At 54.4% G+C, this 26043-nt stretch overlaps 1 protein-coding gene and 1 pseudogene across 3 annotated transcripts in view; both read right to left on the bottom strand.

The window, feature by feature from the left end:
* Window positions 1–3516: 3516 nt before the first annotated feature.
* LOC147912391 (uncharacterized) lies at window positions 3517–12350 on the bottom strand (annotated as a pseudogene).
* Window positions 12351–17052: 4702 nt separating this feature from the next.
* The window catches only part of LOC101387861 (cationic amino acid transporter 4), a 60994-nt gene continuing 52003 nt past the window's right edge, over window positions 17053–26043 (bottom strand). The window contains exons 2-6 of one of the 3 annotated variants that reach the window (XM_087423788.1): window positions 23936–24035; window positions 20522–21543; window positions 19612–20204; window positions 19246–19354; window positions 17053–19144 (exon numbers count right to left, since the gene is read on the bottom strand). In XM_087423788.1, the coding sequence (XP_087279914.1) occupies window positions 18972–19144; window positions 19246–19354; window positions 19612–20204; window positions 20522–21503 (1857 nt within the window). In that variant the 5' untranslated portion in view covers window positions 21504–21543; window positions 23936–24035 and the 3' untranslated portion in view covers window positions 17053–18971. The remainder of the gene's footprint in view (window positions 19145–19245; window positions 19355–19611; window positions 20205–20521; window positions 21544–23935; window positions 24036–26043) is intronic. The other 2 variants (XM_014796707.2, XM_087423789.1) reach the window with 2 other exon arrangements.

Raw genomic sequence — 26043 nt, 5'->3', positions numbered from 1 at the left:
CTTCTTGGGATACTCACTGTCCCTATCACCCTCAATCATCAGGCAAAGTCAAGAAAACTAATGGAAAAACTGGATTCATGCAGAAGAAATATTAAATTACACTGGACTACATGAGCTAAGAAAGATGGTCTAATGTTTTGTTTTTCCAGATTTAAAGAAATATTTTCTCTTAATCTATCAACTATTTGGTAAGACATACCTTTGTGAACAAAGATGAAACATTGACCTTTTCTCCCTACCTAAGCCTTCCAGAATTCAGAAATTCTCAGTGAGTATTCTTATTTCACTTGTATAAATAATCAGGTCAGGGGCCAGCTCAGTGGCACAAGCAATTAAGTGTGCACGCTCCGCTGCGGTGGCCTGGGGTTTGCCAGTTTGAATCCCGGGCACGCACCAATGCACCACTTGGCAAGCCATGCTGTGGCGGTGTCCCATATAAAGTGGAGGAAGACGGGCATGGATGTTAGCCAGGGCCAGTCTTCCTCAGCAAAAAAAAAAAGAGGAGGATTGGAAGATGTTAGCACAGGGCTGATCTTCCTCACTAAATAAATAAATAAATAATCAGGCGAAGTTTTTAAGATAAACAAATTAGTTTTACTGTGACAATTTTTGGTAAAAAATGAGGGTAATTGTAGAGAGGAAAATTATGTTTGCACTTTTGTAAATACTAGATTCTAGTCCTATTGTCTTCGAGGTTTGTTATATACTGTGGACTGGACTTCCCTGGCTTAAGGTATTGCTTTTGGTCTTGCTGACTGTTCCTAGTGCCCTCTTTGGAAAACATGAACTGACTCCACATGAGACAGTCACTAAGAGATCAGTGTCTGTTGGCACACAGCCTTCTGCTGATCTCCTGTTGTCTTATGTGAGTCTGACCAGCTACTGTAACTCTCTACTGTCTTATGCTCAAGCCCATCATCAACAGGTTAAAGATGCTTTCCAAGATTCCAATTTAAAGGATCCTGTTGGTCACAGTGCAGAGTGTGGTACTGGGTATACTAGAAGCATCATCAGGGGAAGACAGCCCTCGAGCCCCATGGAAAGGACCTCACCAAGTGTTCCTGACCACTGACACTGCTACAGAACTAGAAGACATTGCATGCTATGTGTCCCCTCTTGAGTACACCTTCCACCTATGGGGAATCATGGGCTTATGAATGTCTAGACAGCTGGTATATGGCAGGACAATGCCTTTTAGGATTCCATAGTATTTTATTTCAAGTTCTTTTAAAAGAAGAAACCCAACCACCATATCATAGGTCTACACAAAACTCGGTGACCCCTTTTTACACCCCATCTACTCTCCATTGATTACCATTGCCAAAAACTTTGTCCCTTGGATTGACATTGTCCATAATGACCTGTTGATGAAAAATGTATCCCTAACCTTAGGTACTCTGGAAAATTCTATTGCTTCAGCCTTGGATTGATAACAATGATCCCTGGATTCCCTAGCAAGGGTTGTATTTGATAATTGAATGGCACTCAATTATCTCCTTGAAGAACAGGGTGATATCTATGTCATAGCCAACACTTCCTACTGTACCTGGATCAACTCTTCCGGTAACGAGTTAGAACTTGGAAAAATTACAAAAATATCACGGGGTGTCTACAGTCCAATGTCTTCTAATGACACCCTCTGGTTCCCTATCAATGTTTTCAGCTGGCTTCCTTCAGGTACATGTGCTTGGATGAGATCAGGACTTCAAATATTGTTTATGATTATTATTAGAATTTTGTTGTGCGTACTTGTGTTTAAGCTTCTTATGCTGCTACTCACTCAGATCTGCTCAATTTATACTAACGATTATTGTTCTGATTTGTGTGATCTTTGTCGCCTTCAAGCTACTAAAGATTTGCATTTCTCCATGCTGTGTGTCTGTCTCTACCACCTGAATAATGATTGCTCAGCGACTTGAGATGATCGACCAATCTTGAAACTCCAAACAAAGGACTTGATACTTTTTCAGATAAAGACCGTGCCTACGACTCATTTCTTGACCATCTCCATATTGCTCAGACGCAGCCAGAGCCTCTGACTGCGTTATTCCTACTGATGACTGAGCACCTCGCTTCCCCCGACATGAGGGATATGGCTTCCCAAAAATGAGCCTTCCTGGATATGAGGGAAATATCAATATATCAAACAGTTGATCCGAGATATTTTCGGGTGAAAGATCTTGATCAGAAGGGGAAAATGTAGACAGTGACAACAAAATGGAGTAACATATGTCAAGACTTCTAAAATGGAGCTGGGAGGCCATTAAGGAAATGGAGCTTATGCACGCACAACATGTCTCTACCCAGAGGGAATGTAGCTTTTGAACTGTGCTTCACTGTTGTCATCTGGACCCTCTCTCAAGAAATATGTTTACTCCAATAGATAAGAACTTTGTGCCTTAGAGATGGCCTTAGCAGTCAATCACATATAGCCTAGAAGTAACAGTTGTTGCTAGCACAAACCACAAATTTTGCAAAACCACCTGTGTAACTTATCTCTTTTTGCCTTTATAAACCCTTGCCTCCTCGTCTTCCTCAGAACACATTTTGGGTTTCTGCCTGAATCTGTGTCTCCTGAGTTGCAATTCTAATTGCCTAAATAAATATCTGCTATTTGAATTGTAGTGAATTTTTCGTCAGTTGATATCTCATAGTTCTGGGGGCTACAGGTCCCAGATCAAAGTCCCAGATCATATAGGTTGACTTCTGGTGAGGCCTCTCTTCCTGGCTTGCAGAGGGCTGCCTTTTTGCTGTGTCCTCACATGGGCGGAGGGGGAGAGCAAGCTTTCTGGTGCTTCTTCTTATAAGGATACTAATCCTATGGGATCAGAGCCCCACCCTTATGGCCTCACTTAACCTTATTTACTTCCTGTCTCCAAATACAGTTACACTGGGGGTTAGGCCTTCAACATGTGAATTTTTTGGGGGAAAAATTCAGTCTATACCACCCTCCTTCCTCAGGACTCCAACCACGCCATGCACATAACTGAATTGTAGCCTGTATTATGTTGTGGTTTTAGGTACTATTTATTTTTCTGATTCTAAAAGTAAGACATAGTTAGAGTAGAAAGTGTGGAAAATGCATAAAAATATAAAGAAAATAAAAATACATAAACCTACAACCTAGAGATAAACATTATTGAGATGCTAGGGGTTTTTTTTGGTGTTTTTCTTCCTGTGTTTTTCATAAATTTTTTTTACATAATTTGGGTCAAACAATATGATTTTTATTTTGGTAACAGCTTTCTTGAGATATAATGCACATACCATGCAATTCACCAGTGAGTGAATTCACCAAATGAATGAGAGCAGAGGGAGGCCCAGGTTAGTGCAGGGACCATGGGGGCTGAGGAGGTACAGGTGTCAGAGTCATGAAAGCTGGCTCTGTAGGACTTACCCCCCAGTTGACAGGGGGCTCAGTGCAGACTCAGGTGGTAACAAGGCATGGTGAGGCCCAGAACCCTCCACTTTGAAGTTGAAGTGGCCAATGGAAGATGAGGAAGCCACACTCCACAGTCATTTCGGGGCAGATGCTGCTGGGGACGGTCTGAAGACTGGCAGCCACTGTGTTTTGTACTCCACTCTGCAGGCAGCAGTCTTTATGCAAAGCCCTGGGAGAATGAGCTTCACTGAGCAGTGATGTCATCAAACTCTGCTCACCTGGAATCCTGAGGAGACACCCAGGACAAGGCAACACATTATCCACTTTCTGAGAACTTGACTTCTTTTAATTACACACACAGGGTCTTGAAGAAGCTCCTTAGTACAGCTTCTTTCCTATGGATGACAATGTCATTACTCCCCAAACTATTATTATAGAGAAGGGCAGGTGTTCATGAGGGCTTCTGGGAATCTGCTCTATTTCTTGATCTGGGGTCAAGTGAAAATTCACAGTAAGGATTCAGATGTACTTCCCTTAAAGCTGAGGATAAAATCTGGGCTAGGCTGATTAGACTAATGATAACAGTGAAGGAACAGAAAATAGAATGTTGTATCTAGACTAGCGTTGATCTCTGATTCAGAATCAATATCCAATGTTGATGGATGAGGATTTGGTCCCAGGCCTCTCTGACTGCATACCCCATGGGATTTCCATTATACTAAAGCTTCTGATAATAACCATACATTATATTGAATAAGCTATATTGTTGCAGGAGAATTTCGTATATCCCTCCATTTGTTTTAGAATGATAGAGTCCAGTGCTGACAGGCATTCTCAGAGTAGAGAGAACAGGGTCAAGGCAAGCTCACCTCTGCCTGTGGAGCTGTAGAGATGAGGCAGGTGGAAGGAAACAAAGACATTTGACACCAGGTGGCACAAGCCTGAGGATTGGAACCGTGAAAACACATCTCTGGAGAGGCTTTGATTCAAGTCTGGATGGAAATAAATCAGGGTGAGAATAAGCAGTGACTTGTGACTAGACTTTCTTTTAATAGTTTGTATTTGGGGATTCTCTCCTTAGTGTTTAACTGCCTTGGAAAAGAATGACATTGTTTCTATGTTAAAAACGCAAAATAGAATGAAAAGCGGTCCTGATCTCCCTCACAGCCACACAAGGGAATGTTCCAGCACCAGGATCCACCTGCAGGCCGGATGGGCTGGGAGGAGGGGCCGTCTTGCAAGGGCTGAACCTGCAAATCCAAACACCAGAGAACAGTGAGCATCATGACCCCCGAGTCAGCTATTCTCTCTCAGCCAATGAAGAACCAGGCAGGGGTCTGAGGTGAGACCAGGGTGGTACCCCAGTCAGGAGCAGGAGTGGAGCCAGAGGGGCGTCATGACCCACAGTCAGGCCTGGGCTGGAATGTGGACTCTGCCACACCATGGATCTGGGCAGGGCACTCTAGTTCTCTAATCCCCACTTTCTCCCTTTAAACGGTCCCTCAAGAGGCTGTTGGGAGGATCCCAGGTGGGGTTTATGGAAAGCTCTTACAGAGAAGTCCAGCAGTTCCAGGGCAGACACTGGACTCTCCTGGACAGACTTGAGAACACCAAAGCAGCCTGCACTTCGCATGGGATTCCTGGACATCTAAGAAACCCACTCACGCACACACTGAGAACAGCTGAGCCCGGGTAGGCTGGGAGATCAGCGTGAGGGAAAGGAGGGAGTCCTCATCTCAGGTGACATGGCCGAGGACGGCCCCACTGTCTCTGCTCCGGTGTCTCCATGGGACAGGATGCCTTGGGTGAGGCTGCAGGGCCAAGGAGAGAGGAAGGGAGTGATTGCTGGCTGAGTGCTCACGTAGTGCCCTGCTCTTTGCAAGGGACAAGGGTACAGACACACAAGACACACTCCTGCTCATAAAGAGCTCAGCCATTGTGGGGAGGAGAGGAAAAGGAACCTCATATAAATGCAGTGTGATAAGTGCAATAGAGAGTGTGCCCCAGCTCCCCCTGGAGTAAAGGTGGGATGGGGACAGAGCCCCTGAGCTGAGCTCCACAGGTGAGGTGGGCGGAGCCGGGCATTTCAGCAAGAGGAGCAGCAGGAGCAAAGCAGAGGTGAGATCCCGCCCCGTGTGCACGGAGAATCCCAGGCAGCTGGGAGTCAGAGGATGGGTTTCAAGGTGGGAGGGAAGAGGGGGATGGCAGAGCCCAGATCCTGAATCCTGAGGACGTGCTGTGAGTGACACACTGGGAAGCTCGGATTTATCCAGAGGGGAGCTGCTGATGGGCTTAGAGGAGGGAAGGACAGGGGCACGTTTCTGGTTTAGGAAGATCACCTGGGAGCAGGTGGGAAGGAAGGCCCGAGAGGAGAAAGCAGCAGGACCACAGGACTGGGGGAGGGGAAGTGAGAAGGAGGAGCAGGCAGCCTGGGCGCGCTGCAGGAGGTGAGATGGAGGAGGGAAGATGTGGGAAAGAGAGGGAGGGGCGAGTGCTGGGCCCCAGCTTCTGATGGGACGGAGTCCCCCTGACCAAGGGGTAGCCCTTAGAGGGAGATGATGCCTTCAGATTGGATCTCATAATCTGATGTGCCTAAGGGCCACGTGGGGGAGCATCCAGCTGGTGGCTGGAAGTGGGGATACAGACCTTAAGAGAGAGGTCCAGGTTCTAGCCAAGGGCAGGAGAGGAGTGAGCCTCAGGCTGGAGATGGGGGTGCTGCAGGGGGCTCCTCTGCTAGTTGAGGGAGCTGAGGGCCCAGGAGGGCTGGATCCCCTGGAGCTGGTGGTTCTGTCCTCTGAGCACATGCTGTTGGCACAGTGGTCCTCGTGGACCTGCTCCACCCTCAATCACACCCTCCCTTCTCTGTCTTCTGCTCTCAGCCCTGCTCAGCAGCTCCCTCCCCACTGGCAGCCCTGGAGGAAGGAACCCCTGCTGTGCGCCCAGGGCCTCAGGTAGGTCTGAGCCTGGGTCCAGCAAGGCCAGAGGAAGAGCAGGGGAGAAGATGAAGGGGAAGCAAGGGTGCCCTGGCCATCTTCAACAGAGCAGCACGCAGTGGGCTGAGAAGGAGGAAGCGCAGCTGGGAGGGAAGGAGGGGGGGGAGGAGTCTGCAGAAGGGCATGGGCCACGCCAGAGATGGGTGAGTGAATGGCAAAAGGAAGAAGTGGTCACAAGAAGAAGCCAGGAGGCCCCTCCCCATCTGTGCTCTGGACCCTTGTACCCTGCTGCCACTGGGGTGGGGAGACATGACAGAGAAGGGATCTGTGTCGACAGGCACAGGCAGCCCTGTGCTGGGGTCTCCCCCATCAGGCTAGCACTCACAACAAGAATCCTCAGTGTCTGGGTGACCCGGAGGCCCAGGCCCAGGCTCAGGGCTCCCGCCGCAGAGATGCGGTTGTTGCTGCAGCAGAAAGACATGTGCACTGTGCTGCCTTGCAACAGATCTCCCCAGGCTCCCAGCTGGAGCTGCTGGTGCATCCACTGGGTCAGGGTTCACATTCCAGCCTCCACACACGCCCCAGGGACCCGGGGCAGGTCAGTGTGTAAAAGCTGGATGAGGACCCCGCTTCATCGGAGGCTCCCAGTGTTCAGGGAGATCCCCCAGCAAACACGCCTAGAGCGTCCCTCCCCTGGTGGAGACCAGCAGCTGCTCCCTGGCCCTCAGAGCTCAGCAGCTGCTCCCACATGTTCTGCCCCAGCTGGCACCCTGTACCTATCACCATGACAGCATCTGTTCTGGAAAACCCCCCAGCTCCCTCCCCACCTCCTCTCCTCCTCCTCCTCGTCCTGCTGGAACTGAACTCCAGGCCTCAGCACCGCTCTTGGCCACTTTGTCTCGGAGCCAGTCCCACTTCTCTCTGACTCTTCAGCCCCCAGCTCTGGCCTGGAATTTCAGCATCTCTTGTGGTCTACTCTGGCCTTGGCTCCTTCCATGGGGAGCAAAGGTGGGCAAGATTGCAGCGGGCAGGCCCTGATCACTCTGGCAGCCCATCACCTGTCAGGGCTCTGCTTCTTTCCTTCCCTCTGGTTTGCGGCCCCTGCTCTGGTCCCCTGCTGAGGCCTGGGACCCTGCCTGGGCCTGGAGGGGCAGCCCCCACACAGCAGGCCCCCAGCAGCCATGTGCCGAGCAGAGCACGTGAGCTGCACCCACCCTGCACCAGGCTCTCTGAAGATGCTTCATACATACGTGTGTGATTCCCAGCTCCCCGCCTGGGCAGTGGGAATTATGAGCCCCAGTGTTCGAATGGTGGACTCCAGTGAGATGGACAGAGCTGGGCGCTCTCGAATTGTGGCTCTGGCTCCATCATGGGTAGAGTGTGGTAGGCTTGGGAATTAAAGTGCTGAACAGCTGCAAGACCATGGACCCCTGGTCCCTGGGGTGGCTATGAGCCTGGAGACTGTGAAGTGGGGGACACCCATGCTCCTCTCCTCATGCTGAGTTCCTCTAACACGTTGTTGGTCTTAAGTGCCTCACTCATGGCAGAGGTTCCAGGATCTCCAAAGCCATTGTCTGAGATGTCCAGGACTCTCAGGAAGATGTTTGCCTGGAATGCAAAAGAGAGAAGACATGGGAGCACATGTGACAGTGGAGAAAGTCAGGGGCCACAGCCTCAGAGCCCAGGAGGCCTGAGGTGGAAAGAGCATGGACACAGTGTGGAAGGGCAGAGACCAGGTTAGAGTCTTGTGTCTTGGATGGTGGTGAGCAGTGGAGCTGAACCCCTGGAAGCACAGTGGAGAGAGGGTGTGGATGTGAATGAACCTCAGAGCCTGGGGGGCCCCCAGAGACACAGTGATCAGGCCCTGTGCCCACTTGGGGCCCTCTCAAGGGCAGGCACCCCAAGGCATAGAGCAGCCAATATGCCCAGGGGGCTCCAGTGAAGGGCTGTCATGGGGCTGTGATGGGGAGAAGAGTGAAGCTGGTGGATGTGCTGGGAAGACAGAGCCTGAGCTGCCACCTCGTGGGCAGGACCCCAGGTCAGCCCTGTCAGAGGGCACGGCAGTGGCTGCCATTCCTTGAGGAGGACCCACAGGGGGAGCCGCACCAAGAGCACTGCAGGCACCTGTGCCACCCTGGCAGGGGCTGGAGCCACCCATTCCCGAGGCTACAAGCCACAACCTCCAAGGGAGTAAGTGGGCTGTTGAGAGTGTGCTGGGACCCAAGGGGGCCAGGGTGTCATCTCAGGAAGCATCTGCATAAGTCTAACAGCCAGCATGTGTCACCAGACTGTACCATGTCCCCACCAGCCAAGTGTCTGTGATATTTGGTATAGGTGTGTGACATTCAACTTCGGTCCCCTCAGTAAGTGATGTGAGAGTGGGCACAGGGAGATGGACCAGTGTCATCATTAAGTGGAGCTGGAAACATCAAAGTTACTTAAAGAAATATTCTTGAAGTTCTGCTGAAAAGATCCAATGTTCATTTCTCCTTTTTTTTCTTTTCCCCCTTTTCTCCCCAAAGCCCCAGTAGATAGTTGTATGTCATAGTTGCACATCCCTCTAGTTGCTGTATGTGGGATGCTGCCTCACCACGGATGGAGAAGCGGTGCATCGGTGTGCTCCTGGGATCCGAACCCAGGCCACCACTAGCGGAGTGCGTGCACTTAACCGCTAAGCCGCGGGGCCGGCCCCCAAGGTTCATTTCTGAAGAGCTGCAAAGACGGGGGGCTGGCACCTGGGAGACCTGCCCCTAAAAGACAGGCCAGTGGGGCTGATGGGTGGGGGCCTCATACCTCCAGTCCCTTGGCAAAGGCCGTGGCTCCTGGGCCTCAAAGGTGATTCCAGCTCATGTTAAGCTTGGTGAGTGCTGTGTTTTCTGCCAGGGCTTGTTCCAAGTGTCTCCCCTTCAGAAACACCAAGAGAGACCTTCTTATTCACTGTTTATTCCTTCAAAAAATGATACTGATGCCTGCTGTGTGCCAGGGTCTCTGCTGGGCCTGAGGGTCATGGAGTTGAACCAAACATGGGCCTGCCTTGCCCTCAAGGATTTCACATGTAATGGGGGAGACATATATACAAATTAATGGAGTATGAGCTCTTCTAGTCTACAAACGGGGAGGCGTGGGAACAGAGTGGGGGCTCACCCTGGCTGGGGCGTCAGGAAAGTGAGAACAGAGGAGATAAACTTGAAGACTGAGGGACTCCCCATGCACGTGTGCACACACAGTGGAGGGCAGACACAGGAAAGAGTGAATGTGTGGAGGCCAAGGGAGCATGGGGCACTAGTGGTAATATACACAGGCCTGGTGCTGGTGGTGGCGGGGGGAGGCAGTGAAATGAGGTAGGAGCCATGGGCACTTGAGGGATGCTGAGATCCTTGAATGCTAGGACAAGGGTCTTGGGCACCGCCCTATTGAGAGTGAGGAGGCAGGGTGGGCTTTAAGAAGTGACAAGGCTGGATTCCTTAGTGGTGGGTGTAGGGGAGGGACTCAGGTGGGCAGGGGCAGAGACAAGAGGCAAGGGGACTGTTGGAAGGCTTGTGCCATAGTCTATAGGCAAGAAGTGACATGGCCAGCCCCGCTGTGGTGGAGAGGAGGCAGGGGTGGTAGAGGAAGGAAAGGGGGCCCCTGTGGGGTTAAGACACCCTAAGAGATATTCAGCATGTAAAATAGGCGGAAGCCCCACCCACCCGCCCACCCTGCTCTCCACTCTGTCAGCACTCAGCTAAACTGGTCTGAGTCCAGTTTTCAGAAGTTCCAGGATCAACACGTCTCCAGGTTGTGTGGTCTGCTGTGTGGAACTACTGACCCCCTTCTTCACCTGGCCAACAGCTCCTCATCCTTCTAACCTGGGGTCACGGTGTTAGGAAGGCTTGCCCGCCTGGCTGGGCTGGGCCACCTCGGGCCTCATGTCCACTGTGCTTCCATCCTTCCAGGCTCTGGCCATTAGACCTCTCTTTGCCTGGCCTGTCTCTCTCACCAGACTAGGAGTCCCTCAGGGATCTGAACTTGACCCCTCTCCATGGTCCCAGCACCGAGCACAGGTCTAGTAAGGCTGGTCTGAAGAAATGCACAGAGGAAAACAGATGCATCGACTGAGCTCAGCCACCCCGTGGGGCCAGAACACGTCTCAGCAGGCACTTTCAGTACCTTGGAGAGCTCCCTACAAGGAGGGGAGGCCCCTGCGCTGCTTCTCTGAGAACAGGGCTCCAGACGCCATGCCCAGCACTGGGGCTGACCCCCACAGGTTCCAGATAGGGGTACTTTCCTCCTCCTCAGACACTTCCAGGGCTGGGAAGAGAGGGCAGTGGTCTCCCACTTGGTAGGGAAGCCCCTTTGCGGGACAGCTGGAGGATGAGAAAGTTCTTCTACAAGGAGGAATCGGCCTCTTGTGGTTCCAATGCTGGTCTTCATGACCTCTGTAGCCAACTATGTGGCAGGTGCTACAATTGCCGTGGGTCAGGTGAGGAGACTGGGACCCAAGCTCCTTCACCCTCCAGGGAGTTGGGCTCACCCACAGATCCCCACTTGGGGAAACAAAATGGCCCTGCTGCGTCTGTCCTTTTCCAGGCTGAAGGCCGCCCCCTCCCGTATTTGTGCAGCCTCCACAGGGCCATAGCCTCCAGCCTGCTCCCTCCTGGCTGCGTCTCTGGTGCTCGCCGTCTGACTGTGCAGGCCCAGAGGGATGCCTATACTTAGTTTGAAAGTTTGAAAGTTTGAAATGAGCTTGTCTGTTAATTTCTCTGACTTCCCACAATAATTTTCTTAGATGGGGGTCTGGCTCTCTGGCAGTTAGATTCTAGGGCTGATTCTCACAGGCCAAGGCTGGTGCCGCCCCATGCGCTCTAAGCAGTTTGAGACAGAGCAGTGACTCCCAAAATTTTTCTATCAGACACATCTGCTGGGGCTCCTGCTAAAATGCAGATGCACAGGCCTCTCCCCAAGAGTCTGGTGCAGCAGGTCCAAGGCCCAGGAATCTGTATTCCTAAGCCAGGGTCCCAGGTGATTCTTATAATTGATTGGAGTAGTTGAGGACAGGCAAGTAGACCTCCATGTACCTCACAAAGCAGATAACCCCTGCAAAGGCCCTGGGGCATTAGAGAAAGTGGTGAGATCAAAGAATCCCACTGATGTCTTCTACAGACTCAGAATAAAATTTTAATGCCTTTTGCCGTGATTTGTAGCCCTGCAGCCCCCTGTCACCTCTCCACTCCACAGCCTGGCCACTCTGCCCTGGCCCAATAGCCCATTCACACTGGTGTCTGTCAATCTGAGAAATAGGTCTGCATGTTCACCGTTCCTCTGCTTGAAATGCACTCCCTCTGGTCTTGCCATGGCTGATTCCTCCCCACCCTGCCCATTTCAGCTTCTATGTCGCCTCCTCACAGAGGCCACTCTGGCCACTCACCTAAGCAAGGACCCCCATTCTTCTCTAGAATCACACCCTGTTTGTTTCTTTTGTAGCACCAATAATTATGGAGAATGACCTTGTTAATGTGTGTTCCCTGAGGCCAGGGCCTCTGTTGTGTTCATGCTGGGTCCCTACTGGCTAAGTCAGCACCCAGCACAGGCAGCAGTGGGCAATGTGATGTCCAGGCAGTGGACTAAGAGTTCTGTGTGGGAGGAGTGGGGAAGGGGCAGGCTGAAGTGGGACGTGGGGAGAGGGCCCAGAGCATGGATGCTCAGAGTGGTCCTGCCAACCTCCCCCCACCCCTGCCCCAGGAAGACGGGCCCGACAGTGGCCCAGGCCAGATGGGACCTGCTTGTTCACTCAGATGATTAGAGCTCAGGTCCAGGGACTTCAGGCCCCTGTGGGCCAGCAGGAGTTCAGCAAGGTACTGGGGCGCCTGCTTCTCTAGGCTGTTCCTTGCCAGCTGTACCTTCTGCATGGCTGGGTTCACTGTGAGGGCGGCACACACAGCCTGGGTGCCCACTGCTCCCAGCTGGTTCTCCGATAGCTCCACATCTGGGGGCCGGCACCACTCCCAGTCAGCAGGCTCCAAAGTCAGGCACGACCCTCCCCCACCCTCCTCCATCCCCCAAACCTCCAGGCCTGAGGCAGTGGAAGGGGCTTTGCAGGCAGACTGTCCTGGGGTTGCGTGGTGACTCTGCAACCCATCTGCTGGATACCCCACCCCCACCCCATGTGTCCACGAGTTTCTTTGTCAAGGGGTTACACCACCTCCTTTGTGGTGCTGTGGAGGATGCTGTGATGGGGCCACAGCCACCCCGTTGATGACTCGTGCCTGGCAGCAATATAACCCCACAGAAGCCCTCACAGCCGCATCTCTGTGGACTGGCAACGACAGCCCAGAGGCCATGCACGGAGCACTGACATGGGCCAGACTCTCGGCTGAGCATCTAATGCTCATCACAACCCTGAGGGCTAAGTGGTGTTGTTGGGTTCATTTCACAGATTGGAAACTGAGGCTCAGCGAGGTTGAGCTGCTTGCCCAGGGTCACCCTGATCTTCTGTGGCAGAGGCGGCATTTGGATCCAGCCCCGCCAAACTCCCCCAGCCCTCCCTCCTCTCACCCTGCCAGCCCCGGTATCTCTGTGTCCAAGGACTCTCCCCCCGCAGTCAGGCATTGGGAGGCCCTCATCTGCAGGGGGTGCTGCCCGGCAGAAGAGGGGGTTGAGGGGTGGGGCGGGTCAGGAAGGGAGTGGCGTCCAGCCTTGGGTGCACCACAGAGGGTCTAACTCCACCGCCACCCACCCCACCCTGCGATGAGGTCCCTCCCCCAGCAACACTAGCAGGTCCAAGGGGAGAAGGCCTGGCTGTGTAACACACAAAACTATGTGCAATGCTTAGGTGGGCTCTAATAGCAAGAGCCAAGCTGGAAGATCACCTCCCCTTCTCTATGCCCAGCCTCTGTTAATGTGTCCCGGGGCAGCTTCTGTTTTTGTGGGCAAACACAGCACACTCCTTCTTATGCTGAGTGCAGAGTCACTTATGATCTCTGGGTATTTTTACTACAATTGGGGTCAAGCCAGAGTGCCCCACCCTCTTCTTGCCCGTTCATGCAGAAATGCAGACTCTCCCCTGAAATCTCACCTTTTCCTCTCGCCTGGGGATGTTCCAGGGATTCAGCGTCTGTCCCAGAGCACACTCGCTGTCTTCCCCAGCTGTGGATTTTTCCAACTTTTTTATTGCCACAAAATATATGTAACATAAAATTTACCATCTTAACCATTTTCAGGCGTACAGGTCCGCAGTTGTGGATTTTGTCTGAACAGTTGGGACCCAGGACATAGCCCTGGAAGCCTCCCTCCATGGTGACGTCTCTCTTTAATTGAGTCCAACATGGAATCACTGGCTGGGCTGGAGGGTCACTGTGTGGCCCCCTGTCCCCTGAGTCCTAGTCGTTGGTCCCACCACCGTTGCTGGGAGCCACATGTCCGCAGTTGGCCCTATCCACAAACGAGGTGAGGCAGGTGCACAAAGGATGTGCTGACATTCAGAAACACACGTGATGTCCTCCCTTTCTAGATGCTCAGAGATATCTAGTTGATGTGCTGTTTGTAGACTGTCCTGAAACTGTGCTGGGGCCACGGTTCTCTGTTTTCTGGAATCCACGTGGTTCCTCTTTGCCCGTGTCCAGGCTTCTGGCCCTTTCCTCGAAGCTGCCGGGGCTGGGTAATTCATCAGACCTGACACCCTGGCTTCCTGAGAATAGCAGAGTTCCTGCCAGCTCCTCTCAGGGTCTGGTCGTCTGGTCCCTCCCAGCACATGCTCTGTGCTCCTTGTAGTGTCACAGCCTCCAGCAAACACCTGCCAAGCGTCCCCCAGACCAGGCTTGCAGAACTCCACCCTCCCCACCTCCCAGAGCTCCTGCACACACAGCCCGGCCAGGGTGGCAGGGCCTGCGATGGGGCAGAAGCTGCAGCTGGGAGACCCAGGGAGGCACGTCAGCCAACCCGGGGCCTCAGGAAGGGTTTCCTGCAGGATGGGAGGCTGAGTGGGATCTAGAGGATGTCCAGGCAGAGGGGCTGCATGGGCAAAGGCCCCAACTGTGTGAGAGGAGGCCCCTCCAGGGTTCCCTGCTGCTGAGTGGGGTGGAGCCTAGATTTGGACTGGGGCAGGAAGGGGGTAGCCCCAGACCACAGGGGCCTGTGAGCCCCTCTAAGGAGCTGAACTGGAGACAGCAGCATCAGGAGCCACAGATGGGCTCAGGGGAGGGGCGCTCGATCGTCTGTCACTGGGATGGGCCACTCGGGCTGCTGGAGGGAGGTGGATGAGGGCAGAGGTGGGGCCCCGTGGTGGTCACCGTGGGGTCTGTTCGGAGGAGATGGTGGCCCAGCCAGGGTGGAGAGGAGAGGCGGAGTCAGAACATAGGTAGGGACAGCGAGGCAGAGCAGGTGGCCCCACTCTGTCCTCTGCCCACTTATCGCAGTCCCACCCCCACAAAGTCCCACCATTTCCTTTGGCTTCTCAGTCTCCGGCCCTTCCTGCCACACTGGTGCTGCATTCCTCCTGCTGCCCCTGAGCCCGAGGTGTCCACCCTCTGCCTGGCAGAACCACGTCTGTGTGAGTGCCTGACGCCTGAGGGTGCTTCCTCTCTGGGTCTGGGACTCGCAGAAAGCTCACCACCATCCCCTCCTGGCCGATGCCCAGAACTCTGTGACCGTGTGCAGGCACTAATGTCCCTATTTCACAGCAGAACAAGCTGGGAAGGGACTGGCCTGTGGTCCCTTGTCCAGTGTGTGGGGTCCCACTTCCCTATAGGCCCCTCTGACCAGGGTCCCTCCCTTAGTCTGCCACGCCTAGCACCTCCACCCTGGCATGAACTTACCCTCCCAGAGTCCCGCCACCTTCCCTATTCTATCATCGGAATTGGAGGAGGCCAGGCCTTGAGGAGTCATTTCTGCCCCCACCAGGGACAGAACTCTCAGGAGGGAAGGAGTCTCGCTCTTTCTTGGGATGCAGCACTGCACCCCGATCTGGCCGGGGCTGCTCGCCCTCTCCCCTCTGACCACCTCCTTTTATTTGCACCCCCCAGCTTTCCCATGTGTCCCCAAACTCAGGGAACCCTGGGGGCTAAGAGGGGGAAAGGCACGTCCTTGGGGACAGCAGGACTGGGTCACGAAGGGGAGACACCTCCTGGGCCTGGACAACTCTGCTCTCTCACCACCTCAGCACCCTCCATCCCACTGTGAACCGCTGGGCTGACGAGGACTGTCCTGAGGGGAGACGGGGACGCACAGCCACGGTAACTGTGGGCCTGTCTTCCAGCGCCTCCACTGGGAGGGGGTTCAGGGGGCCCTGCTGGGACCCTGGGTGGCGCCCTCATGCAGGCCTGGTGGTGCCTCTGTGTGTCTTCTTTCTGCCAACAGCCCCCTGCCCACACCCTCCCCAGGCCCTGTGGAGTCTTGAGAGCCTGGAATTTGTCTTATTTTCAAGGCATAAAAATGGGCCAGTGTGTGGAGTTCAGTGGGACCCATAGGACCTGTGAGATCCGGGGCTGGTGCCCCGTGGAGAGCGACACTGTGCCTGTGTAAGTGTCCCTGACACCCAGGGCAGGTCCCAGGACCAGCAGAGCCTGCCCCTGACCTCCCCCACCTGCAGGAAGCCCCTGCTGCTCCAGGCTGAGAACCTCATGCTGTTCATCAAAACACTGTCACCTTCAGCAAGTTCAACTTCTCCAGGTCAGCATGGGGGGGTCCTGGCTGCCCCGGATCCTCCTTGTCCCGTCTGGACCGACCCCTGGGCCTCACCCCCTCCCAGGTCCAATGCCCTAGAGACCTGGGACGCCACCTAGTTTAAGTGCTGCCACTGTGACCCAGGCTTCAGCCCCACTGCCCTGTGTTCCTCATCGGGGACCTAGGGGCTGGGGCTGGAGGGGTCTTTGAGGACCTGGTGTTGCTGGTGGGCCCCTGGGGGGAGGGTTCTGGGAGGGCTGGGGAGAGGGTCCCTGCCTGTGTGCTGGTGGAGCAGTGATGTGCTGTGTGCAGGGCGGGGCCGTGGGCATCCACATCTGCTGGGATTGTGACCTGGACGCCGGGGGCTCTGACGGCAGCCCCACGACTCCTTTCAGCTGCAGGAGAGGAGCTATGACTCCAGGTGCGGCCCCACTGCCCGCCTGCTGCTCCTCAGCCAGGTGCCCCTCCACCTGTCCTCCTGTGGCGGCCAGGACAGACCCCAGCCTGGCCCATCCCTCTGGATGCTCTGCTGTGTGTGGAGGGGTCCCCAGGGCAGGAGGGGGGCCTCTCAGCTCCAGGTCGCCCAGTACAGGCTCCGTCCAGCCTCCGCAGTGAGCCCTGTGGCCTCCACCCTGTGTGTCCCCCACACCCCTGCTGCAGCTGGGACCCCTCACCCCCAGCCCCTCCTCCACTCCACCCTGCCTCCAGCATCTCCCTCCACCACACAGCGGGCTGTCTTTACTTTTCCCTTAAGGTTTTATCTAAAAAATTACAAGCATCTATAGAATAAACTTCAAAGATTAGTACTGTGAAAACCCATATAGCCTTCATCTGGGTTCACCAGGGTTTTTTTTTTTTTACCCTTTTGCCCCATTTGCTTTCTCCCTCCCTCTCTAGAGTGAGCCGGATATATGTAGATAGATTTCACAGGAAACCGTTGGAAAATAAGTGGCAGATATCTGGACACTCACCTCTCAATGCTGTCCTGAGAATGAGGACCTTCCCCAGGTGACCGCTGGCCTCCTGTCACACTCAGGAAATCTAACATTGGCAGATAACTCTAATATGTAAATTTCCCCAGCTGCGCCAATAATAGTCCTAAATCTTTTTTTTTTTTAAAGATTTTATTTATTTATTTTTACCCCCCGAAGCCCCAGTAGATAGTTGTATGTCATAGCTGCACATCCTTCTAGTTGCTGTATGTGGGACGCGGCCTCAGCATGGCCGGAGAAGCGGTGCGTCGGTGCGCGCCCGGGATCCGAACCTGGGCCACCAGCAGCAGAGCGCGCGCACTTAACCGCTAAGCCACGGGGCCCCTAAATCTTTTTTTTTGCGATCCAGGATGCACTCAAGGATCTTGTGTGCATGTATTGTCATGTCTTTGAGTGTCCTAAGCAGGCCCCCATCCTTCTGTCACCTGTCACCTTGTCACTCGCACGCATACGTGCACACAGCCACCAGGCCTGGAGGTGAAGCCCCTGACACTGCTCGCTGGGCCTGGCCTGGCTTCGCTGACCTCCCCAGCCCTTTGCAACCATGTGGGGCTGGACCCCACCCACGCCCTCCTCCCCTCACCCTGTGCTCTCGCCCACCCTATGTCTCTGCCTAGAACTCCTTCCTGACCCCTGGGAAACCAGCCTGAGAGTCTCCCAGCAGGAAGCCTTCCCTGGTTCCTAGCGGAGAGTGAGTGCCCCTCTCTGGACCCCACAGCCCCAGGCCTGCCACCGCCTCCCCCATCCCTACTACCAGTTTATGTTTTGGGACCCTTCTGTCCCCATCCCCTCAGCAGGCAGGGAGCTTCTGAGAGGCAGGTCCCAGCTTGCTTGTCCCCTGGGTCCTCAGCAACGACACACGGCTGAGACCCAGGACTCGGGCTGGGGGTGGATGGAGTCAGTGGATGACGAAGATGAGGCCTGTGAGGGGGAGCCCCGCCCAGGAGTGGGCAGAGCAGGCCACTAGACTCTCCTGCCCCCAGGACAGCTGCTCACTCGTGGGAGGCCTCAGGTGTGCAGGCCTGGAGCCTGTTCAAGCTCTACGGGATCCTTTGATATCCCTGTCACTGGAGGTAGGGGGCAGACTGGGGCAGGCAAGGGTGAGGGGTTGGATCCGTGACAGCCACAGCCAGAGAGACTCAGCCCAGGTCTCCCTCAGGCAGGGAAGTTTGGGCTCATTCCCACAACCCTCACTCTGGGCACCGGAGCGGCTTGGCTGGGTCTGGTGAGTCTGGCCAACATGGCTCCCTCTGGCTGCTGGCAAGCATGTGCCCCTGGAGTGCGTGTACCCGGGCAGGTGGGCCTCCACATCCCGGGGCAGGCCTCAGGCACATGCTCTGCTCTCTGGGAGCCCTGGGAAACCGAGGGAACCCCAGAACTCCACAGCCCTTTCTAGGCGGCCGCCTTGGGGTCCAGGCTCTGCTCTCTGGATCAACCCCCGAGGGCACATGTGTGGAGCCTGGGAGTGAGCCTGACTCCACCCTGTCAGGGACCCCTCTGTGCCTGGTGTGTGTAGCTCCCCTCTGAGCTGGGCAGAGGGCACTGGCCTGCGGGCAAGACCCCAAGACCCAGGCCTGGCCATGTCCCTAACTCAGGGCTGTCCCAGTCCTGGTACCTCCCTCTTAGAGAACCCGGCAACTTTGCTGTTGATTAGGGACAACTGTCTAGATCCTGGGAGCAAGTGAGGACTGTGCCACAAAGATGCCACAGTGGACATGGCAGCAGGCCACATGTTGTTATTGTGGATCCCCGGGGCTGGGGGCCTCTTCCCTGCCCGCCCTACTCCACCTGCCCAGGTAGCTGGAGTTGGTCATAAATGGGAAGGCGCTGGGTTAAGAGTCCACCACACCAGCGCTGTCCACAGCCCACTCCCAAAGACTTGACACCTGGGCTAAGGTCCTGCAGTCCTGAGGACCCCCAGTCATGTGCAGGCCTGCAAACCCGAGCTGCACCAGGCAGAGGGGACTTCCAGCCCCTCTGGTCTCCCGAGAAGGTGGGGGAGGGCAAGCAGCTCCCTAGTGGTCCTCATGGATTGTCAGGCTGCCCCGTGTGTCTGGGCTCCTGGGCTGGTGTCTGGCTGAGGGGCTGCAGGGCCTGCACCGTCTCCTCCAGGCTGCCGCGTGGGGCAGTCAGCCCCGGCCGCTCCCGCTGGTTCTCCTTGCTGTGCCGGATGCCGTAGCCAAAATACACCACAAGTCCTGCAAGAGTGACACAAGCGTGAAAAACAGGTCCCAGCCCTGCTTCCCTGCTTGCCCTCCTCCTGCAGCCCACCTGGGGTCCCAGCCTGGCCCCCACTCACCGATCAGCATCCAGATGGAGAAGCACAGCCAGGCCAGGGAGCTCAGGTGCAGCATGAGGAAGATGTTGAGGAGGATGCTCAGGGCTGGAGTCAGGGGCACCATGGGAATCTGGGGGGGCAAGGGCAGGGCTGGGCTGGCTGTGGGAAGGTCTGCTGGCCCAGAGCCTCATTTCTCAGGAGTCCTCAGAGCCTTCTCCACTTCTGGAGATTCTGCAGACAAGGGCCCACTCGCCATGCAGAAAGAGGGGGTTGGGGGACTGGCCTCCCCCGCCCTGGGAGCCCTGGTGCACCCTGCCACGGCAGAGGAGGGAGGGGCGAGGGGAGCTGGCTGGGCTGAGAGTGAAGGGGATTGGCTGGAGGAAGTACCTGAAAGGTATCCTGCCGGCGCTGTTGCTGGTGGGCCCCCAGGAAAAGGAGACTGAGCAGAAACATGACGGAGCTGAGCAGGAGCAGCAGGGTGTACCCCCAGAGAGGGAGGTGTAGGGCTGAGTCCCAGAAGACCAGCACGCAGTCCAGAGTGATGGCCGAGGCCACCAGGACACCGAGTGCCCAAGCCACGGCAGCTCCAGGCCGGCACCCACCCAGGAAGCCGAGGTAGGGCCTCAGGGCTGGTCGCGGCTGCCCAGGCTCAGGGGCTGAGGCCTGCTCTGTGCCCACAGGGCTGACTGGGCCCAGGGAACTGGATGGAGGGGCCTTTTGGAAGCGTAGCACAATGATGCTGGTGACCAGGAAGGTGTAGACCAGCAGTGCGCCGATGCAGCGGAACTGGACCAGCGTCTTGAGGTCCAGCAGCAGCGCTAGGAAAGCCATGATGACCATGAACACCAGAATGCCCACCATGGGCACCTGTGTCCGGGGGTGCACGTGGGCAAACACCTGGAAGAAGAGCCCGTCGGTGGCCATGGCACTGATGATATGTAGCAGGAAAAAGATGTACCTGAACAGCACAGTGGTCATGGCTGTGGCAGAGGATGGGAGACTGGTCAGCATGGTGGACAGGCCCACCAGGGGCTGCTGTTGGGGCCTAGGGCTTGGGTGGCCCCTTGGGAACATAGCATGATTTTGGTCTCCCAGAGTGAGTCTGAGTGTGTGTGGGGTGCTGGATTGTTCCCCCTCACCACACAGGAATGGGACACCCCAGTTTAGGTGACAGAACTGCTGGAGAATATGATGAGGGCTAAGTCCCTCTGCCAGGAAAGGACCTGGTTCTCTTGGAGACTTAGGGCAGGGCCTCACTCCCCTGGTCCCTCCCACCTTGCCCAGAAGGGCCCCTTACCGCAGATGGAGCCAGCCACTACGATGAAGCCTGCCCAGCTATAGCCCCGCTGGTAGAAGACGTCAGTGAGCGCCCAGTCAGGGTCCAGGCTGTGCCAGGGCACCATGAGGGTGAGCACAGTGGAGACAAGGATGTTGGTGCCAACCACCAGGGCAACTGAGATGGCGATGGCCCTAGGGACAGCTCGCTTTGGGTTCTGGGCCTCCTCGCTAGAGACAGCAATGGCGCCAAAGCCCATGAAGGCATAGAAGCAGGTGGCGGCACCGGCCATGATGCCGGAGAAGCCGAAGGGTGCAAAGCCGCCCTCCTCAGCGCTCCAGTTGTGCGGGCGGGCCAGGACACACCCCAGGATGATGATGAAGAGGACGACAACCAGGCTGACGGCAAGGAAGATGTGGTTGAGCCAGGAAGAGATGCGGACTCCACAGGAGACAAATGCAGAGACCAAAAGTAGGATGCCAGCAGCCAAGAAGTCTGGGTACTGGGCCAGGAGGGGCACCTGCCAGATGCCCACATGGGCTACAGTGAAGCTGCGGATGTGGTGGCTGCAGATGGCATCCAGATAGCTGCTCCAGACGCGGGCTATGGCGGCGCCACCAGTGAGACACTGGAGGATCAATATCCAGCCAATGAGGAAGGCCCACAGCTCACCCATGAACATGTAGGTGAACAGGTAGGAAGAGCCCCTGCGGGGCACACATGCCGCCAACTCTGCATAGCACAGGGCTGTCAGCAGGGAGGCCACGCCAGCCACAGCGAAGGACACGAGTACTGCAGGGCCGGCCATCTCCTTGACCACAGTGCCTGTGAGCACGTAGAGGCCCAAGCCCACTGTGGCACCCACACCCAGCAGGGTCAGGTCCAGCGTGGTCAGGTGGCGCTGCAGTGACGTCTCCCTGGTGGACTCCTCCAGTGTCTTCAGCCGGTTCAGCTTCTGGCAGAAGCGCACCAGGCTGGCGGTGCTGGGCAGCCCCCAGGCCATGGTGGGCAGCTGAGAGGAGCAGCAAGCCGGCTGTCGGCACCTAGGAAAGCCAGAGGGGAGTGACGGGCTGCCCAGCAAGGTCCTGATCAGCCTTCAGTCCTTGCTCTGACCCTGCCCTGGGGACCCAAACCTGAAACCACTGGCTAGCTGGAGGGCTGGGATGAGGCAGGGTCAGGGCCTGCCAGCAGGGTGGCAGGAGGTCACAGGGAAGCAAGTAGATCCCTTTGGCCTGCTTCCTGGGCAAGGGACAGCACGTTTGGGAGGGGCCCTGCTGGTGGGGAGGGGGCAGCCTCAGGGAGCCCAGCTAGGAACCACTCCAGTGGTCTGGGACCCTAAAGCAAGTGGGAAACCCGAGACTTCGTGGGAGCAGGGCCAGGCCTCCAGGACCTGAAATAGGAGCGATTCTGTGGCCCTGGGCTTAGCCAAGACAGCCACCTGGCCTCAGACACAGGCAATCATTGCCCCATCTCCCGCCTCGCCAGTCTGGTATAGCAGCTCACCCCACCTGGAGCGGGGCATGCCCTGTACCGTGTGCCCTGCCCCCATGCCTGGACATGCCACCAGAGCCAGTTCTGTGTTGCCACTGTCCCCTGATATCAGAGTCTTTGCCTCCTCTCTCGCCTGAGTCCGTCCCCATAGGACTTGCTGTGACTCACCTGCTATCACCTGCTGTCACTGCCACTGCCCCTCTGTGCAGAGGGCCCACTCCCACCTCTGGGTGCCAGATCTAGCACTGGGCTCTATGTCATGGTCACACAGGCACTCAGGCCCCCCTACCCACACCTCACATGGTCAAGACCAGAGCTCACAAGGTTCTAGGGAAACCCTATTACTGTGCCCGGTTCAGAGATGAGGAAGCCCAGGTGACCAGGTAAGTGACTAGCCCAGGTCACGGGGTGGCCTCGGGAGGCTGGTGGAGGTTAAGGTCCAGGTCTGGGGGTGGTTATCCGGAACCCACCCGTTTTGCACTGCTGCAGACACCCTCCTTGATCCCTCATCCCAACACACATATTCCTCCTGCTGGGCACCCTCCAGGCCCCTCAACATTGGGAGGTGTGGGGGCTGCGGGCATCAGGCAAGACTCTGGTAAGATGAGGGTATGAATCTGGCTGAGAGGCCCTGGGCAGTCCCTGACCTCCCGGCACAATGGGATGGCAGGAAGCCACCCTCCTCCATTGACGGAGTGCCTGACTTTGGGGAGTGTTTGTGAATGGGCAGAACTCACACTGGCTGTTCTGAGCTTCCAGCTACAGACAGTGTCCTGAAAGGAGGCAAGTAGACTCCTGGGGACGACAACCAGCCCTCCAGGTTGGGGCACCCCTAGGGCTCGTCAGATACCAATGGCAGCCCCTCCTCGCCCAGGAGCACCTATCAAGCCTGCAGGACCCCAGGGGACCCTAAGGGCAGCTCCCTTCTTGTGGATATCCATGAGGGGTATCATGGACTGAGCATCTACTCCATGCCAGTCCCTGCATCACAGGAGCACATTATGTGTCTCATCACGTGACCATCACAAGCCCCACCCCCCCAGGCTTATTTATTCCTGGGGCTGAGGGGTCTTTGTCCTTCTGCTCCTCCCACTTCTTTGAAGGTGGAAATGTTGGTGTGACAGGTGTTAACTTGTTTACAGCAAAATGACGACAATCCATCCAAGCAAAGCAAAACCAAAACAGACATCCTCTTCCCCCAGAACTTTCTCCATGTTGTCAGGTTTATATGTGGTTTGTGGAATAGGATTTTAGGGGCACCTGCAGGCTGTCTGGCTCAGTGGGCTGGTGACAGGATGGTGGACTCCCAGACAAGATGGTGCCACTTAGAACACTCTGCCTTAGCCGGCCCCCTTGCTCCCTTCTGATATTTGGCTGACATTGTCTTGAGGAACTTCTCAGATGGGCTCCCACTTCCTGCAGGGGTGACATCTCCCTTACCTCGCTCCTGTGGGGCCTGAACGTAATTGAGCAGATGTTCCTTATTCTGAAATGCCTTCACAGAAATCCAGAAAAACGCATTTCCAACCAAGAGGCTTGGGCAGTTTTGTAACAGGAGCTCCCCCAAGGCCTTACCGATGACCACCTGAGAGCTGGTGTGCAGGGTTTCAGAGCACTGACTTCTTATCTACCCAGAGAGGGGCTCTCACCACACCCCCTTTCACAGGCACCAGCCTCCAATGGATACTCGTGGCCAAGCGTGGCTGACACAATAAACCGTAAACTTCCAGGGACGTGGCTGGGCCAAGTGTCAGACTCCACTGAGCAAGGCAGTTACACAGAGCAACACCATGAAGATGCAGTGAAGAGAAAGCAACAAAAAATGCAAGAAGAAGAGAGAATATTGTCACCTCATCCTACAAAGCCAGGATCACCCAGACACCAAACCCAACAAAGACATCTGTGGGAGATCAAGATTTGGCCACCTGAAATATATCTCTTTACCTTGATTGTTTTCTCTGAGGGACATTTGACCTCCCCCACTAACTGCCTAAAGAATTTGACATGATGGCTCCTTCCTGGAACAGATCTTCTATCATGATGGCTGTAAAGATAATGTAGGATAGAGGTTACAATAGGAAAGGCACCAAGCCTCTTTTATCAAAAACTCTGTCTCTCCCTGACCACCTTATCTATAGATGACCCTGAAAAGACCTGTCTTCCTGCCCTCTGAAGTCCCAGGCCACTACCCGCCCCCAACACGCTCCTCGCCTTTAGCTGCAATACTTAAGCAAGCAGCTTAGACAGAGGGACAAGTTGCTCATTTCTGAGTTTCTCCCATGTATACATGTTATTAAACTTGGTATTATTTTCTCCTGCTAACCTGTCTTGTTAATTATTTGGCCAGCCATAAGAACCTTAAGGGAAAGGGCAGAGGGAGATTCTCCCTCTTCCCCCACAGTTTTGGCATAGTCGGCAGGATCCACACTGGCTGGCAAGTTGCCTCCTCTGGCTGGAAGACCTGGCTTCTCGCTGGACTACTGCAGATGATGAGATACGGGAATGCCTGACGAAAGCCGGCAAAAGGTAAGACTTCTTACCACGTCAGCCTCCTGGAATCTCTATCTGCAGGGTCCGGTGGAAGGAAGTGGTGAGAATTTTTTTCTCTTTCTAAATTTAGATTGGCAGGAGAAAATATTTGGGAAACTAGTTTCTTGTGCTTTTAGTGACTCTTGGTTTAAATTTGGTAGACTACTCTTGGTTTTGATCTTGATCTCTTTTCCTCCCAGAGTAGTCTCTGTCTCGTTCTGTGTCCTGAGAAAACTTGGCTTTATGACCAGTGAGGATGTTCTCCTTGGTCTCCACCATATGGAAGGTGCATTTACCGGAGTGCACCTTGGTGGCCAGTCGAGTAGACTGGGGTTCCGAACTGTCTCTTTGTCCGGCTGTGCCAAGCTCTCAGGGGAATTTGTCATAAAGGGCCCAGTCCATAAGGGCTTTTGTCGTCTTAACCTTTGTTGCTTGTTAGTGCTGGAAAAATCCCATTCCAGTATCGCCTGCCCGGTGTCACAGATTAGCGGGTCTGTGACTGGAGGCGTCCCACACTATTGTGGGAGACCGGAGACACCGTTTTCACTACACCATCCTTACCGCCTGTGCAACGAAGGTCTTTACTTTCTCTGAATATCTTTGGGAGTGAATTCTGTGGATCATGGGGGCTACATCATCTGCGCCCTCACCAGGGACGCCTCTTTCGTCCATGGTAAAGATTTATTCTAAGTGTAGAAAGTTACCTCTGGGTCTTTCCTTAAAAAGGCTTATTGGATCGAGTCGCTATTGGAATAAATATACAAATGAAGATCCTACTCGTCAATGGCCAGACGACAGATCCACTGAATTGGAAAAACTTCTAAATTGGGGGAAAAAAAAGTTTTTTTTGAGGGCTCTCACATAATTGTTTAATTGGTACCTAAGAATTAAGGCCAGAAAAAGGAAGGGAAAAATTTGACTAGCCTTAAGACCTTGACTCAGGTTACAATTGAATTGAGAACATGTAAAAGTGTAAGTGTTGGTAAGATTATAAAGATTGGAATGTTTGAGCTAATTTTATATAAAGAGGTTACATCAACTTTGCCTGAGTATGTTTTAAAATGTCTGACTGGGAATGCTTCCCTTGTCCAAAATTAGAAGACCAAGACCTATTGATAAAAGTCTCAATGAAAACTATGTCTAAAGGTGTAAGAGGTAATGAAATTTACATGAAATTTTGTAGGAAAAAACTGATGTTATTTCTATTACAGAACTGGTTAAAAAAAATAGTAACTTAAATGACTAATTTTATCTGAAGTCTTATGAAGTCTTGTAAGCAATCTAAATAATTATTGGGAATAAGTAGCTAAATAGTTGTGAAAAAGATGAATGTTGGGTAAACTTTAAACAATAATTATGTGTTATGGTGGTTACAGCTTCCAAACTCTTTTTGGTGACTTAAAACTTTAGAGTTTTGCTAAATTTTATGATAAAAATTCACTGAGTATCATCATTTCCAAATAAGATAAGATATTAGACATTGATTGCTAAATATACATTTGTCTACTTTTGGCTTTTCATTA

This window comes from Ceratotherium simum, chromosome 35 (genome assembly GCF_057802395.1).
Source record: "Ceratotherium simum simum isolate JZ-2026a chromosome 35, ASM5780239v1, whole genome shotgun sequence".
Classification (NCBI taxonomy): Eukaryota; Metazoa; Chordata; class Mammalia; order Perissodactyla; family Rhinocerotidae; genus Ceratotherium; species Ceratotherium simum.
This window is presented reverse-complemented; position numbering and strand designations above follow the sequence as displayed.